At 41.3% G+C, this 13684-nt stretch overlaps 1 protein-coding gene across 8 annotated transcripts in view; it reads right to left on the bottom strand.

Annotated features, from left to right (window-relative positions):
• BICD1 (BICD cargo adaptor 1) overlaps nt 1-13684 on the bottom strand; it is a 173936-nt gene that overhangs the window by 27408 nt on the left and 132844 nt on the right. For all 8 annotated transcript variants that reach the window (XM_030481151.1, XM_030481142.1, XM_030481143.1 and 5 more), the window contains exon 6: nt 3915-4066. In XM_030481151.1, the coding sequence (XP_030337011.1) occupies nt 3915-4066 (152 nt within the window). The remainder of the gene's footprint in view (nt 1-3914; nt 4067-13684) is intronic.

The following is a 13684-nucleotide window of genomic DNA, read 5'->3' as shown; positions in this document are numbered from 1 at the left end:
CATATTGCCTTTTGCTTGCACATTTTATAAACACTCATTAAGTCTCGCCAGCATATTGAGGAAGAAAAAGGTTAAGAGCTCCTACGAGAGATGGATTCTGGCATGGCACAGACCATTGTGGACCAAACAGGGCTCCAGGATGCACCAGGACTCTGATCAGGTCTTTCAGAGGCACTCAAAATAGTAGTGAACAACAGAAGTTAGGTTATTTCCTCCTGAGTCTGAGATCTTTTCCAGTTTCTTCCTTGCCCCAGGACGGGTTTAATCTGCAAGTGACTATTAAATAAACAGTGCTGTTACCTTGCTGTCTGCTTGGTCTACTTATCACCAGCGCAATAGTCAAGATTTCACCTATTTCTCATTTCTCTTGTCTCAGAAAGGAAGCAGACAGGCACATAAGCCCACTTACTTTGTATGAACTGATCCAAGAAGCTTATATAGGAGTTTAAGGGATTTCTAGTTCCATCTATCTCTCGTCTAAGAATGCAAACCAAATACTGAGACAGGCCTATGTGTAATTTAGGTAACATAAATCATACCCAAGCTTGAGCTAAAAACCAATGACACTGACAGTGACAGATCCCTGCTGTAGCCATATAAGTATAATTCTCTTCTGCTAATAAATGTTTTCTCACCTAGGACCTGTCCAAACTTTCTAGTCCATCTCTTTAGCACACTTTTTCTTTAAATATTAATCACAAGAAAATGCCTTGATGGATGGAGAATAAAATCAGTGCATGCAGTGTCAGGACTGTGGCAATATCACAAGTAATATTTCTTGCTCTCTCCTTTTGAGTATCTCTATTTAGCCTGGGAAAGCAAGCATGTGTAGGGACTCTGTAAAAATAGCTTTCTAAATCCCCTTAGGACCCTGCTTTCAAAGTAGTTCCTTCTCTCCTTCAGTATGAGACTTCCCTTCCTCTCCCAGGGCAACCCCTACTCTAGACTGGAAAACTAATGTTTTAAGGACTTCATTTGCCCTCTGGATAAATGCTGGCCACCTGTCTCATTGTTTCACACTCCCACAGCTCCCACCCTGGGTCAGCAACTCAGGGTTGGAGTGAGAGGAAAAAAGAGGAGGGGCAGGAAAAGCTCTCACCTTTTTTTCTAGTCTGGGACTACCAGAAGCAGCCCAGGACAAAATAAGCAGGGGAAAGGCAGGAGGTGCAAGTCTGGTTGGCAGCACACGACCCTGGCATTGAACAGGCAATTCAACTCTGCTAACCCCATATATCCCACAGAAAAGAGGTTTTACACACTATTGCTTTTTCTTTTTGGGGAGAGGTGTTTGGGGAAAAGGGAGTTTGAACTGTATGGAAGACATCTTCTTGACAGGTCTGAAGTGAATTCAGAAAGGGATCACAAGGCTAATGAAGAGGGAAGGATGGAGTTGTAAGGATCAGAAACACAGAGATTTTGGATTTGGTAAAACACAGACCCAGAAGGGAAAAGAGCAAAAGTAGAAGTACAAGCAGGACAGAAAGACTTTTGAGGTGGAGGAGAGAAAAACTGAAGAAAGAACTTAAGGCATGGAAGGATGCACAAGTGTCACAGAAAAACCCAGGAAAAGGATGCTTTCTGCATAGGGGAACTTTCTGAATAGGGGAGCTCTGGAGAAAAATGTCATCTTTGCTGTTCAGATCAGAAACAACTGTTCTGTGCTTATAACATGATATGATCTTTATCCAGTGCATTTGAGGAAAAAACCATACAGTTCGGCACCAGAATGAACATCCATTTGTGGATCAAATGAGCAGAAAAGGACAGTTTATGAAATAGAAAGGCTACTGTTCTATCAAACAGTATATGAAATTATTTTCAGATCTATAATATAATTCTACTACCAGAGGGATGTTCGCCCTACAGTATAAATTCAGAAGTATCATGTGATGCAGGATAACCATGGAAACCACTGTTTTATTCAACAGAAGACTAAGAATTGCTTTTTTATGCTGAAGGTTGCTATTGCATCTAAAGTTACTGCATGGAGAATCTTGCAGTCTTTTTCAGACATATTTCTCTTCTTCAGCAGACATCTAGAGTATATTAGCTCTCTGTCATTTAAACAAATGCTATTCCAAATGGACTGTTCAGTATAAGTCAATTATTTGAACATTTAGGAAAATTGATTTAATTATAAAGGCCATAATATTCCAGGCTAATGGAGGGAAAGGAATATTTTACAACAGAAAAAATCTATAGGAGCACACTTATGTTCAAGACCTTTCAGTGAATGACTTTTTATACCTGTGCTCAGAAAACACTGAGCAAAACTTGGTGACCTCAAGGGCAGGGATACATGTCATAGGCCATGCACTGAGTGTTTAATCGCTACTGCACGGAGTTTACCAACAACAGTACATACTTTGGATGGGCTTTATCTCTACTAACATTAGACATTTACAGAGTAGAAATTTGTAACTCAGCAAGTCACTGAATTCCCTTTACATGGAAGAGAAACCTACCATCCTTTTAAGTAACAACTTCTAAATTTTTTCAGTCTTCTTTTAACTTGTAGGATGATGGTTTATGCTCCATGCAAGACCCTTGTTTGCTTTATGCTCATGATGCCACTCCTCTCCTCTGGAGTTAGGAGCCTTCCAGGAAGTCTTACAGAGTTAGTACATTCACATATCTCCTAGAGTAATGAGCTTGCAAATAAAGATCAACACATGCATTTCGAATACACACACACACACACCTTTCCATTCTAGAAGAAAATCTTTAGATGCCAGTGAAATCAATGGAACTACCCTGGTTCACACCACATGCTGAGTTAGTTCTTCATTTCAATTATGGCACTACTCGTACTATCCTGACAATGAACTTATGATGAATTTGTGCACAGTACCAATGTCATGGCATATAAATGTCCCTTCTCTTTCCTTTCCACCTCTCCCAGCTGCTGCAGCTACTGTCACTAAGCAACAGAGGACCTCACAAGGCTGGAAGAGCTGAGATGGCACCTATATACCATATACTGGAGAAAAGTTGGCAAGAGGCACAAAGATGTCTTATCGCTTACGGGCTAAAGCACAAGCAAGAAATCTGCACTGTGTTTGACCACAAGTTGGATGGGGTGGGAAGCCTTGATAACCTGAGGATACTAATTTCCTTGCATATTTGAGAATTAAGAATTTTTTGAGGAAACCGTTGGATCTTTAAAAAATATTAGTTTTAGGCAACCTTTTAAAAAGCAGCTAAAACCAAAAGCTCCTCTTAAGAAGTTGTGGGTGAAGGAAAGATGAAACATGATTAATGACTGTCCTGCCAGAAGGAACTATGTTACAGATGGTAAGTGAAACTTTTATCCTGTGAAGGAGAAGATAATAAGTTGAATATCACAGCAGGAAAAAATAAGAATTCATGCTGGAGTGGGAAATTGCAGTGGCCTCACAATTATTAGTGCTGGATTACAGCATAGGCTAGGTGATGAAATAGATTTTACTAGTGGTAAGTAATAAATCTCATGATAATGAAAACATGGGATTCTGAAGATCATCATTAACCATACAGTAGCTTTACATGAAAGAGTCATTGCATAATTCTGAATGTGAAAATCAGCCACATAAATCTACTATTTGATTTCCACTTTAAAAAGCCCTATAAATGCAAATATACCGCAGACATATATTGGCATTAATAACACTTCATTCAAGGTTGTACTGACATTGCTATTCTCCAGCTTTATTTTACAAAACACGCATCTCAGTAGCACTTGAAAGCTTGCAGGTTTTGCACAGTGTGCACTCTAAGACTCATTCACCTTCATCCGGCACACCTCTGACGCTGCAGAAAACAATTTCTGTCTCTCCTCCTAAGCATCCAACATACACGGCTAAGTCTATTCTCACTTAGCACACAAATATTTACTTTTACAGTGCCAAAACAGGCAGTGACACCATTTCCCTTACCTGGTTGCAAACATTGCTCTCAAAGATGAGAAGGTTGCTGCATCTTCCTTCAAAGCCTTTAATTCATTCCGTAGTTTGGTCATGGTTTCAGTTACCATCGCTTTTTCATTTTCATATTTATTCTTCAAATTGGCTAGTGCCACTTCAGCTGTCTGAAAACATAAACAAGGATATACGCTTATGAGACAGATAGTTCTCTAAGGTAAGATACCTACAGCTAAGATGCCATGCTTGATTTTACTTTTGATTGCCTTCATTCACACAGCAAAAGAAGTTAGATCTGAGCTTCACTGCACTGCACCTTTTAACGTCTTCTTTTAAGTTGTACTCCATGACATTAGGAAAGGAGAAAGCAGTTGGAAGGACAAAGCCAATTTCTATGCACTGGCAACAACTCAACACCTTAAATGTCTCTGCAAAACTGTGCAGGTGTATGTTAAGGGCTCAGGCAAGTAAGTTACTACAGCTTAAGGAGCTGCTACAGTGTCATTTGAGATGCAATAAACCACCAGGTGTATCCCCTGACCATGCTGCAAACAGGCTGCATGGCACATGAGACTCGGCCTCTGTAGCTAAGGTGCGAACTAATGTGTTTCACCTCATACATCCTGCCAGCTGAGGCTTTCCTCGGGCAAGGTGGCTGCCAGGACCTGACATCTTGCTTTTATGTCTGAGCACAGGCAATGCCTACCGTTGTGCAAACCAGCATTATTTTGGCAGTTTTAACCATTACAAAAAAATAATTAAAAAAGTGTAAAATACAATTTTTACTTAACAGGAAAGAAATGTTTTCCATTATTTTTTCTGCTTTCTCCTTTCTTTTTTCAATTTCATCCTTCAAATTTCTTCAGTTTACTGCCCTACTGCTTTTAAGTTACATTTGTCCTATTTTTTCAGGACTTGAACCTTCTGCTTTACCTATGAAATTTAGCATAATTCTGAAGTTTTTCAAAATACATAGTTTTACAAAGGTTTTATACCTACTGTTGCTATGAGACATTTAAAATTATTGCTATTCAATGAGATGAAGAAAAAAACGTTCCTTTTACATTTACTCAGAGAGAGTTATGATTGGGTTTTTTACTTCATTTAGTGCATAATAAGCTTCAGCATTTCATACAGGCAATCAATTTCCCCTGTTGATCTTGTAGGTTCTTGAGCCATCACCAGCAGAGAGAAGTGTAGAAGAACATTAGTTTAAAGCAATCAGCAAGGGGATATGACAAAAGATGGTAATGATCAAACAGCTGGAAACCTATTTTAAACTCAGTTTTCTGAAACTCAATACATTTCCCACTAACAATGTCTCTTAATATATTAGCATCTCCTACTAAGATACACCTCTACTCATTCGTGTCTGGGGAAATTAGCACAGTTAGAAAAGGCAGCATTCAAATATTTTAATAATTTATTTTTTTTAAATTGTACACTCACCAATAATATTTTCTCTACTTTCACACTTATTAACATTGAGACAAGAGATTTTTAAAAGTCACTGGAAACTACCTATCATTTTTAATAGATGGTTTCTTCCACGATAAATTCTAAATCATCAGCAATGCATGTTCAAAAAAATCAATTACTTGGGGATATATTCAAATAAATGCAGCTTTTCTCAACCTTGCTGACATATGCTTTGGTATAATGCTTTTGGTAGGATGGTAGACACCATCTTATGCCTTGGCAGGATCAAGCAGAAATTGTCAGCTTTCTATCTGTTTTCATCCATGAGCAAAATTGCACACTCTTAAATTAATATGGAAGAGAAGGATTAACTTTATTTAATAAAACTGCTTTTTTTGAAGGGAAATCTAGGAAATGGTGCAACAGAATACAAATTTCTATTTAACAGATATGATTAAGTCGGATTTATTTAAGAATTTTCAGGTCAGTAATGAGGTTGAAGTAATTTATGAGAGCAGAGATGCTCTCTATAGCTCAAATTGAGTTCTGCTTTGCCTCCAAGGCAGGAATTCAGATGTCTTTGGTTCATAAGGGAAGTACAGCCCCCTGTCCCTTTACCTATCTTACCTCATCTGTGAATACAGAATTCATGTAAAGCTTTTCTTTTGTTCAGGAATGAAATTGAGTTAAAGATACATGCCACTTAATGCTAGACATAAAAAAAAAAAAAATCATTAAAATGTTTCAGCAGTGGGATAGTGAGATTACACATCCCATGTAAACCCAATAATTTATACATCACTGAAACTGCACAAATGATCAGACAGATTGTTGTGATCCCTGGTTTTTAGTCTAGATGTCAGGATAAATTAAATGGACACATAATACTACAGGATGAAAAATAACTTAGAAATATAATTTACTTATTGAATAGAGGTAACAGAAGAAGGACTGTGTCAAATCTTCATACCTTTTTTCCTTCCTGAGTTTTCCATATAGAAATCTAAGCATAAATTGCAAAATGTATTGGAAGTTCCTGGTGGCTCTCCACACACCAGACAAGCTTTTGAATACACCCCTTTGCAGGATGTCGAGGGTCTCCCTTCTGAAAGTCTCCCAAATGTAGAATTAATGGGCACAAGTGCTCTACTAGAGAAGCAAAACTAAAAAAACATATTTTTAATAGGCAAGATAAAGGGAGAAGCAGCCGGAAGCTTCTGTTGGAAACCTGCAACCAGGGCCAGCAGAGCTGCAGTGCATCACTTTAGTGTGTGGCAAAGCATGCTCGAGAGGTCCTTGTACGAGCCAGTGAGCATCAGACAGTGCAGGTGCTCAGCTTACCTATAGCTGATCAGTTTAGGACCTGGATGCTGACCAAAGCTGATTGCTGTTGGGACTCCTCAGCTCAGAGGCTGCCGTTTCACAATGCAGCTAAATCAATCTATATTGGCTAGCTGCCACCAAATGCATAATTACCCAGCCTATTCCCATCCCTACTCTTTGCACACCAGGTGGTTTTCTTCTATGCTTACTGTGAGCCGGTTTGGGGAGCCTGAAGATGCAGAAAAATTGCCTGAAGCACCCTGAATCCGGAATGTGTAATGGGGAGCAGGGCCAATGGGAGAAGGGGAACCTGGACTCCAGCTTTGAGAGGTACCTATGTGTCTGGCCACCTCAGCTGTACTTTTAGACTGTGCCAATAGTAACGGGGACAAAATGAAATAAAGCCATAGATTCACGTTACTTTTCCTCCAGCACCAGCTCTAATCTAAATTATTTCTATTTGTTCTCGCTCTGAGCCAATCTCCAAAACTGTAACCATTGAGGGCCATATATGTGTGGTTGTGTCTGAAACCAGTTCTGTGGATAATCTAGATTTTAAAGACCTGGGGCGAATGGTGCTTTTAGAAAATGCTCTGAAAGGAAGGATGGGGCAAATAACAGTCTGTATCTATAAGTAGTGAGTGCCAGAAGGAAGCAGATGCTCAGGACCTGGCTTTGTTTTTAACATCTCTGCAGCATTTGTTTTTAAACTGAGGTTAACTGCAAAACTGTGCCAGAGACATTAGAGAACCTTTCTCCACATAAAAATGCAACCTACGATCAACACACATGGAAATGGGGGGCACAAGAAAAAGGATGAAGACACAGAAAAATGTGTGAATATTCAGTAAAGTAAATAATGCAGTAAGACAGGAGAGGGGCTAATGACACTCCTGTCAGACCAGTCATTCTGAGGAGCTGGGCAACCGAACCACCAGCCATCCAGCAAGCCACCTGGAGACAAAGGATTAATGGCTCACAGAGCACATAGCATTTTCTGTGCAGAAGTAGTCACCTGGAGCTGACAGCAAGGCTAGAAGAGAGCAGAGAGCTCCAACATCTGGACTCCTGCAGGGTTGAAACACTAACAAGAGAAAGAGAGCTGGGGTATGCAGCCCCCTCCTTCCTCAAAACTCAGCCATGGAGCTGCACAGGCTGAAGGGTGAGCACACATTCGAGCCCCAGGACCCCAGGCATTGCCAGAATTAATGGCATCCTTTTCATTCCCCTTCTGATCCTTACAGAAGTGATGTTTGATTAATCCAGCTGTCTAAAGGTTGCAACCTTAATCCTGAAATTCATGGACAAATCTCATTTTCTCTATATATTTACATTAGAATCATAGAATAGTAAGGGTTGGAAAGGACCTTAAGATCATCTAGTTCCAACCCCCCTGCCATGGGCAGGGACACCTTGCCCTAAACCACGTGGTCCAAGGCTCTGTCCAACCTGGCCTTGAACACCGCCAGGGGTGGAGCATCCACAACCTCCCTGGGCAACCCATTCCAGTGCTTCACCACCCTCACTGTAAAGAACTTCTTCCTTATATCTAATCTAAACTTCCCCTGTTTAAGTTTGAACCCATTACCCCTTGTCCTACCACTACAGTCCCTAAGGAAGAGTCCTTCCCCAGCATCCTTATAGACCCCCTTCAGATACTGGAAGGCTGCTATGAGGTCTCCACGCAGCCTTCTCTTCTCCAGGCTGAACAGCCCCAACTCTCTCAGCCTGTCTTCATGCGGGAGGTGCTCCAGCCCTCTTATCGTCCTCGTAGCCCTCCTCTGGACTCGCTCCAACAGCTCCATGTCCTTTTTATGTTGAGGACACTAGAACTGTACACAGTACTCCAAGTGAGGTCTCACAAGGGCAGAGAAGAGGGGCAGGATCACCTCCTTTGACCTGCTGGTCACGCTTCTTTTGATGCAGCCCAGGATACGGTTGGCTTTCTGGGCTGCGAGCGCACGCTGCCGGCTCCTGTTAAGCTTCTCGTCAACCAACACCCCCAAGTCCTTCTCTGCAGGGCTGCTCTGAATCTCTTCTCCGCCCAGCCTGTAGCAGTGCCTGGGATTGCCCCGACCCAGGTGTAGGACCTTACACTTGGCTTGGTGAAACTTCATAAGGTTCTAAGATGACTGTGTGTCCCATTTAATTTACATTAGATGTGTGAGAAGTAGACCAAGAAAAAAAACTGTTGCTGAAAGAATATGAAGTCCTACAAGTGGCAAGTGCTTTCTTTTTTCACACAAGAAAGCACAACACTAGCCTGTTATTTTAGTGCAGAAATCATATATGATATTGGACCTTTCCACCCAGCCTCACTTTCCCAGCAGAAATTCTACTGTGTTCTGTCTATATAATAGCAGGGCATTTATTTATAGATGAGATACTGCATGTCTGGGTTTATGAAATTATTTTTTCTGAAGGACTTTTATGGGTATCTCAGTTATGGGAGCTGGAGACAACATAGTTACTGTCAATCCAGATGTGAAGATCTTGCTGACTCAACTCCTTCCCAACAAACTATTGAACTATGAGAACGATCATTTTTCAGTCAGACCTTCAGGATATTAAATTACCCTCATAGGCAGCTTTGCTTTCTGTATGTTATTAGAAATTAAAATCACAACCATTATTAATCTGGTCCTAATATAATTAATTTGATATTACTTTACAATTTATGCTACTTGTTAACGCTAACACTACTTGGATTTGCTCTACAAAACTTGTGCTGACACAGTAATTATGGCTATAAATAAATGGATACATAAATCAAGACAAGGTAAGCAAACAAGCTAGCAAGATCTATGTGCTTTGATATCTTGAGCAATTGATTTCATAATCCATTTTCCTGGGCTTAGGTTTGCAGCGTCTTAGAGTATATCTTGCTCTCTTTTTTGTGTTAGAGTTTTGTGTAGTCAATTTGCAGCCCAGCCTAACACTAAAATGCTTATTTGAAAATATTACTGGTGGTCACCAGATAGCTTCCCTGGTTAAGGTTATGATTTCACTACTTAAGTACAGCACAAAACACCAGACCTGGGGGCCTGCTGCTGGTCTTCCCACCAAATCTGAATGGCAAGATGCTCTAGGAAGGCCAGGTCTTGCCACTTTTACAGTGCATTTGTTTGTGCTTATCTTGCTTTCCCATATTACTCCAACGAAAAAATCATCACTTAAAGCATCTCTGGAGTTCTAACAGGTGTTATGAAATAGTATTGCCAAAAAGCACTATGAGATTTGACATGGCCTCTCTGGAAGCTGAGGACAGGCCAGGGCATCCAGCCCCACCAGCTGCAGGCCTCCCTCTTGAAGGGGCCTTCCACAGCTCTCCCCTGTTACTGTGGGCACCAGCAGTGTCTTACCGTGCTATGTAAGGCATGAAAATACATAGTTTCGTACTAATGTCAGCTTCATTAAGGCTTGGAAAAGTTGTGGTGTTTTTTAATAATAATGATGGAGAGACATCAATTTGATAGATGGACCACTCGGTGGATAAAATACTGGCTCGATGGCTGCACACAAAGAGTTGTGGTAAATGGCTCGATGTCCAGTTGGAAACCTGTAACAAGTGGTGTCCCTCAGGGATCGGTGTTGGGACCGGTCCTGTTTAACATCTTTGTCGGCGACATGGACAGTGGGATTGAGTGCACCCTCAGCAAGTTTGCCGATGACACCAAGCTGTGTGGTTCGGTTGATACGCTGGAGGGAAGGGATGCCATCCAGAGGGACCTTGACACGCTCGTGAGGTGGGCCGATGCCAACCTTATGAAGTTTAACCAAGCCAAGTGTAAGGTCCTACACCTGGGTCGGGGCAATCCCAGGCACTGCTACAGGCTGGGCAGAGAAGAGATTCAGAGCAGCCCTGCAGAGAAGGACTTGGGGGTGTTGGTTGACGAGAAGCTTAACATGAGTCGGCAGTGTGCGCTTGCAGCCCAGAAAGCCAACCGTATCCTGGGCTGCATCAAAAGAAGCATGACCAGCAGGTCAAAGGAGGTGATCCTGCCCCTCTACTCTGCTCTCGTGAGACCTCACTTGGAGTACTGTGTACAGTTCTGGTGTCCTCAACACAAAAAGGACATGGAGCTGTTGGAGCGAGTCCAGAGGAGGGCCACGAGGACGATAAGAGGGCTGGAGCACCTCCCGTATGAAGACAGGCTGAGAGAGTTGGGGCTGTTCAGCCTGGAGAAGAGAAGGCTGCGTGGAGACCTCATAGCAGCCTTCCAGTATCTGAAGGGGGTCTATAAGGATGCTGGGGAGGGACTCTTCCTTAGGGACTGTGTAGGTAGTTAAGGTATGGCGGCTGGAAGATATCGCGATGTACGGAAAGAGAGAGCCCCTCCCTAGGTACTCTCACAAGCCCCATAGCATGGAGAGGGGAATTGTGGGGCTAGGCTGGACAATACCATAAAAGGTAAAAATTGTTAACCTGCCCTTCTGATTGGGTCAGAACAGGTACTTCCGTGTGGCCAAAAGGTATAAAGCACCTGCTGTTGTTTACTAAAACGCTATTTGGTCATCCTCCATATTGGTGTCTGTGATCTTCTAGCCCTAAGCCAGGGGTTGGCTTAGTTCTGCAAGTCTTGGCTGAAGCAACGCAGCAACAGGACTGTAGTGGTAGGACAAGGGGTAATGGGTTCAAACTTAAACAGGGGAAGTTTAGACTAGATATAAGGAAGAAGTTCTTTACAGTGAGGGTGGTGAAGCACTGGAATGGGTTGCCCAGGGAGGTTGTGGATGCTCCATCCCTGGCGGTGTTCAAGGCCAGGCTGGACAGAGCCTTGGACCACGTGGTTTAGGGCAAGGTGTCCCTGCCCACGGCAGGGGGGTTGGAACTAGATGATCTTAAGGTCCTTTCCAACCCTTACGATTCTATGATTCTATAAAAAAAAAAAAAAAAAAAAAAAATCAAACTTCTAGCTATTGTGGCTCTTGAACAAACGTGAAAAACTGAACCAGATGTCCTCTGTAGCCTCATCTAAACTGAAACCCACAGGGAAAAACACCCCCAGCCTATAGCTGCATAAACATTATTCTGGAGGAGAAGAAATCAAAGGGGTGCATCTTGACTCCTGTTTTTTGAAAATGAGATGTGCTTTGGGTCCTGGGATACATCCATCACTTGAGGCTGGCAGTACTGCTAGTGCATTATAAAAATCACCCACCTCACCCTGTAACTTTAAATGTCTCTGTTCCTTTTATGCTATTATGTCTTTAACTTGAAAGTTTGAGGATGTTGTTACTTGGTTTGCATGAGCAGTATTGCAAGATTCTATACCCAGTTATACACTACCAATATCTATGCTGCTTATCCAATAAACAAAATATTAGTTAATAGAACCTCCTTATTCAGCAAATCTATCTTTTCCATTTCAGTGAGCACACTTTAGGATGATGCTTTATTTCTGACAGCAATAAAAGAACAAGACTGAGATAGATTTTCTGGTGTATCAGAAAATAAATGACAGCTCTATGCTAATGGAAAAAATCTTTAATCTGGAATCTAAACCCATATACTTCAATTACATCTTAATTACATTTTAATTACATGGAAAATCCACATATAATTGCTCAGAGCTATTATTGCTTAGCTGGAGATGGTATTTAATTACTTGAATTAATATTTAACGTGTTGTATTGGAGGGGGAAATGCCATAAAAGACTCAATATATATTGAAATATTGCTGCAATTTAAAAATCCCCAGCACTCTAGAAATGCAGTTAGAGATCCAACAATCAATTAAACATGAAACTGTAGCTTCAGACTACTTGACTATTGGGAATTTTAACACTGAAATCCCATCACTGTCATCAGCTAATAGTATCCCAAGCTGTTAACCAAGATTCATGCCCCCATGTGGAGATCACTGCACTGGTTTTAGATGAGAAAAGTCCCAGGCAATCTGGAATAACTGCTGCTGCAGCCTCTAGCATTCAGATTTAATTCTGGGCATAAGGAAATCCACCAAAACAAATAAAACTATTTGCATGCTTAAATTTAAGCGTTTGCAGACCTGAAATCTAATGGATACAAAGGTCTTGGGAGTATACAGTATGCAAAAAAAAATAATTGACAGTACTCTTGAAAAACATACCATTACATGGTCCTCTTTTGGCATTTGATATAATTTGTGGTAATTCTCAGCTAATTTGCGTTGGTGAAAGATAGAAAATAAAGTGGTTTGATGATAATTTTTTTTAATGTGAAAATTTTCAAATAATAATTTGAAATGTTTTATTCTCTTAAAAATAACCTTATAATGAATCCTTCTCAAAATAAAAAATTGCTGCTATTGTTTCAGTCAGCTTTGTTGTGTAGTGATGTTTTCCTTTGTCTTGAAAAAAACCCAAAACTGATTTTATTTCTTAAGGGATTAAAAACATACCAATGGCAGGAGAAATTATTTATATCTAAAGAGAAAAATAATTTTAAAAAAACTGCAACCACCTGTAACGAAAACAGCATCTGACCTGCTGTCTTACCAAACAAATGCCCAGATTCTGTATGGTCTAAAGCCAGTGGTCACATTCTTACACCTTCCTGAAGCACGCTTTAGGTCTTATGACATACATTTTTAATCCCCTCAAATTTTCTGGGGGCCATTCATGCTTTCCAGCCTGTGGAATACTACCAAGAGCCAAGAAGAAAACAATGGGTTGTACACACCATCAGCTCCACTAAACCACACTGGTGCTGGCCTAGGCGGTCTCCCCTACACTTGCCCTCCCCATTGCTCCATCAGTACCTGTCCTGGCGAGGGGTCAGGACACCCATGAGAGCCTCTCCATCCACACTCCCGTTTGTTTTCCAATGCTGGCAATCTTATAGCTTTGCAGTAGTAGTAGCAACATGCCTTCGAAACAGGCTGGGTGGTAGCAGATACCTTCCTACCCCTTGCTTTTCTCTCACACCACAGGAAAGACTCTTCTGCTTGTGCCCTTGGAAATAGTGGGTGCAGAGAAAAGCAGAGCTTATAAGCTTAAAAAGGAGATAGAGAAGGAAGGAAGGTCTGCCCTCACCATGATTGAGTGAGAGGCTAAATAAG

This window comes from Strigops habroptila, chromosome 3, assembly GCF_004027225.2.
Source record: "Strigops habroptila isolate Jane chromosome 3, bStrHab1.2.pri, whole genome shotgun sequence".
Classification (NCBI taxonomy): Eukaryota; Metazoa; Chordata; class Aves; order Psittaciformes; family Psittacidae; genus Strigops; species Strigops habroptila.
The sequence above is the reverse complement of the archived record's forward strand: the minus strand, read 5'-3'. Positions and strand labels throughout refer to the sequence as shown.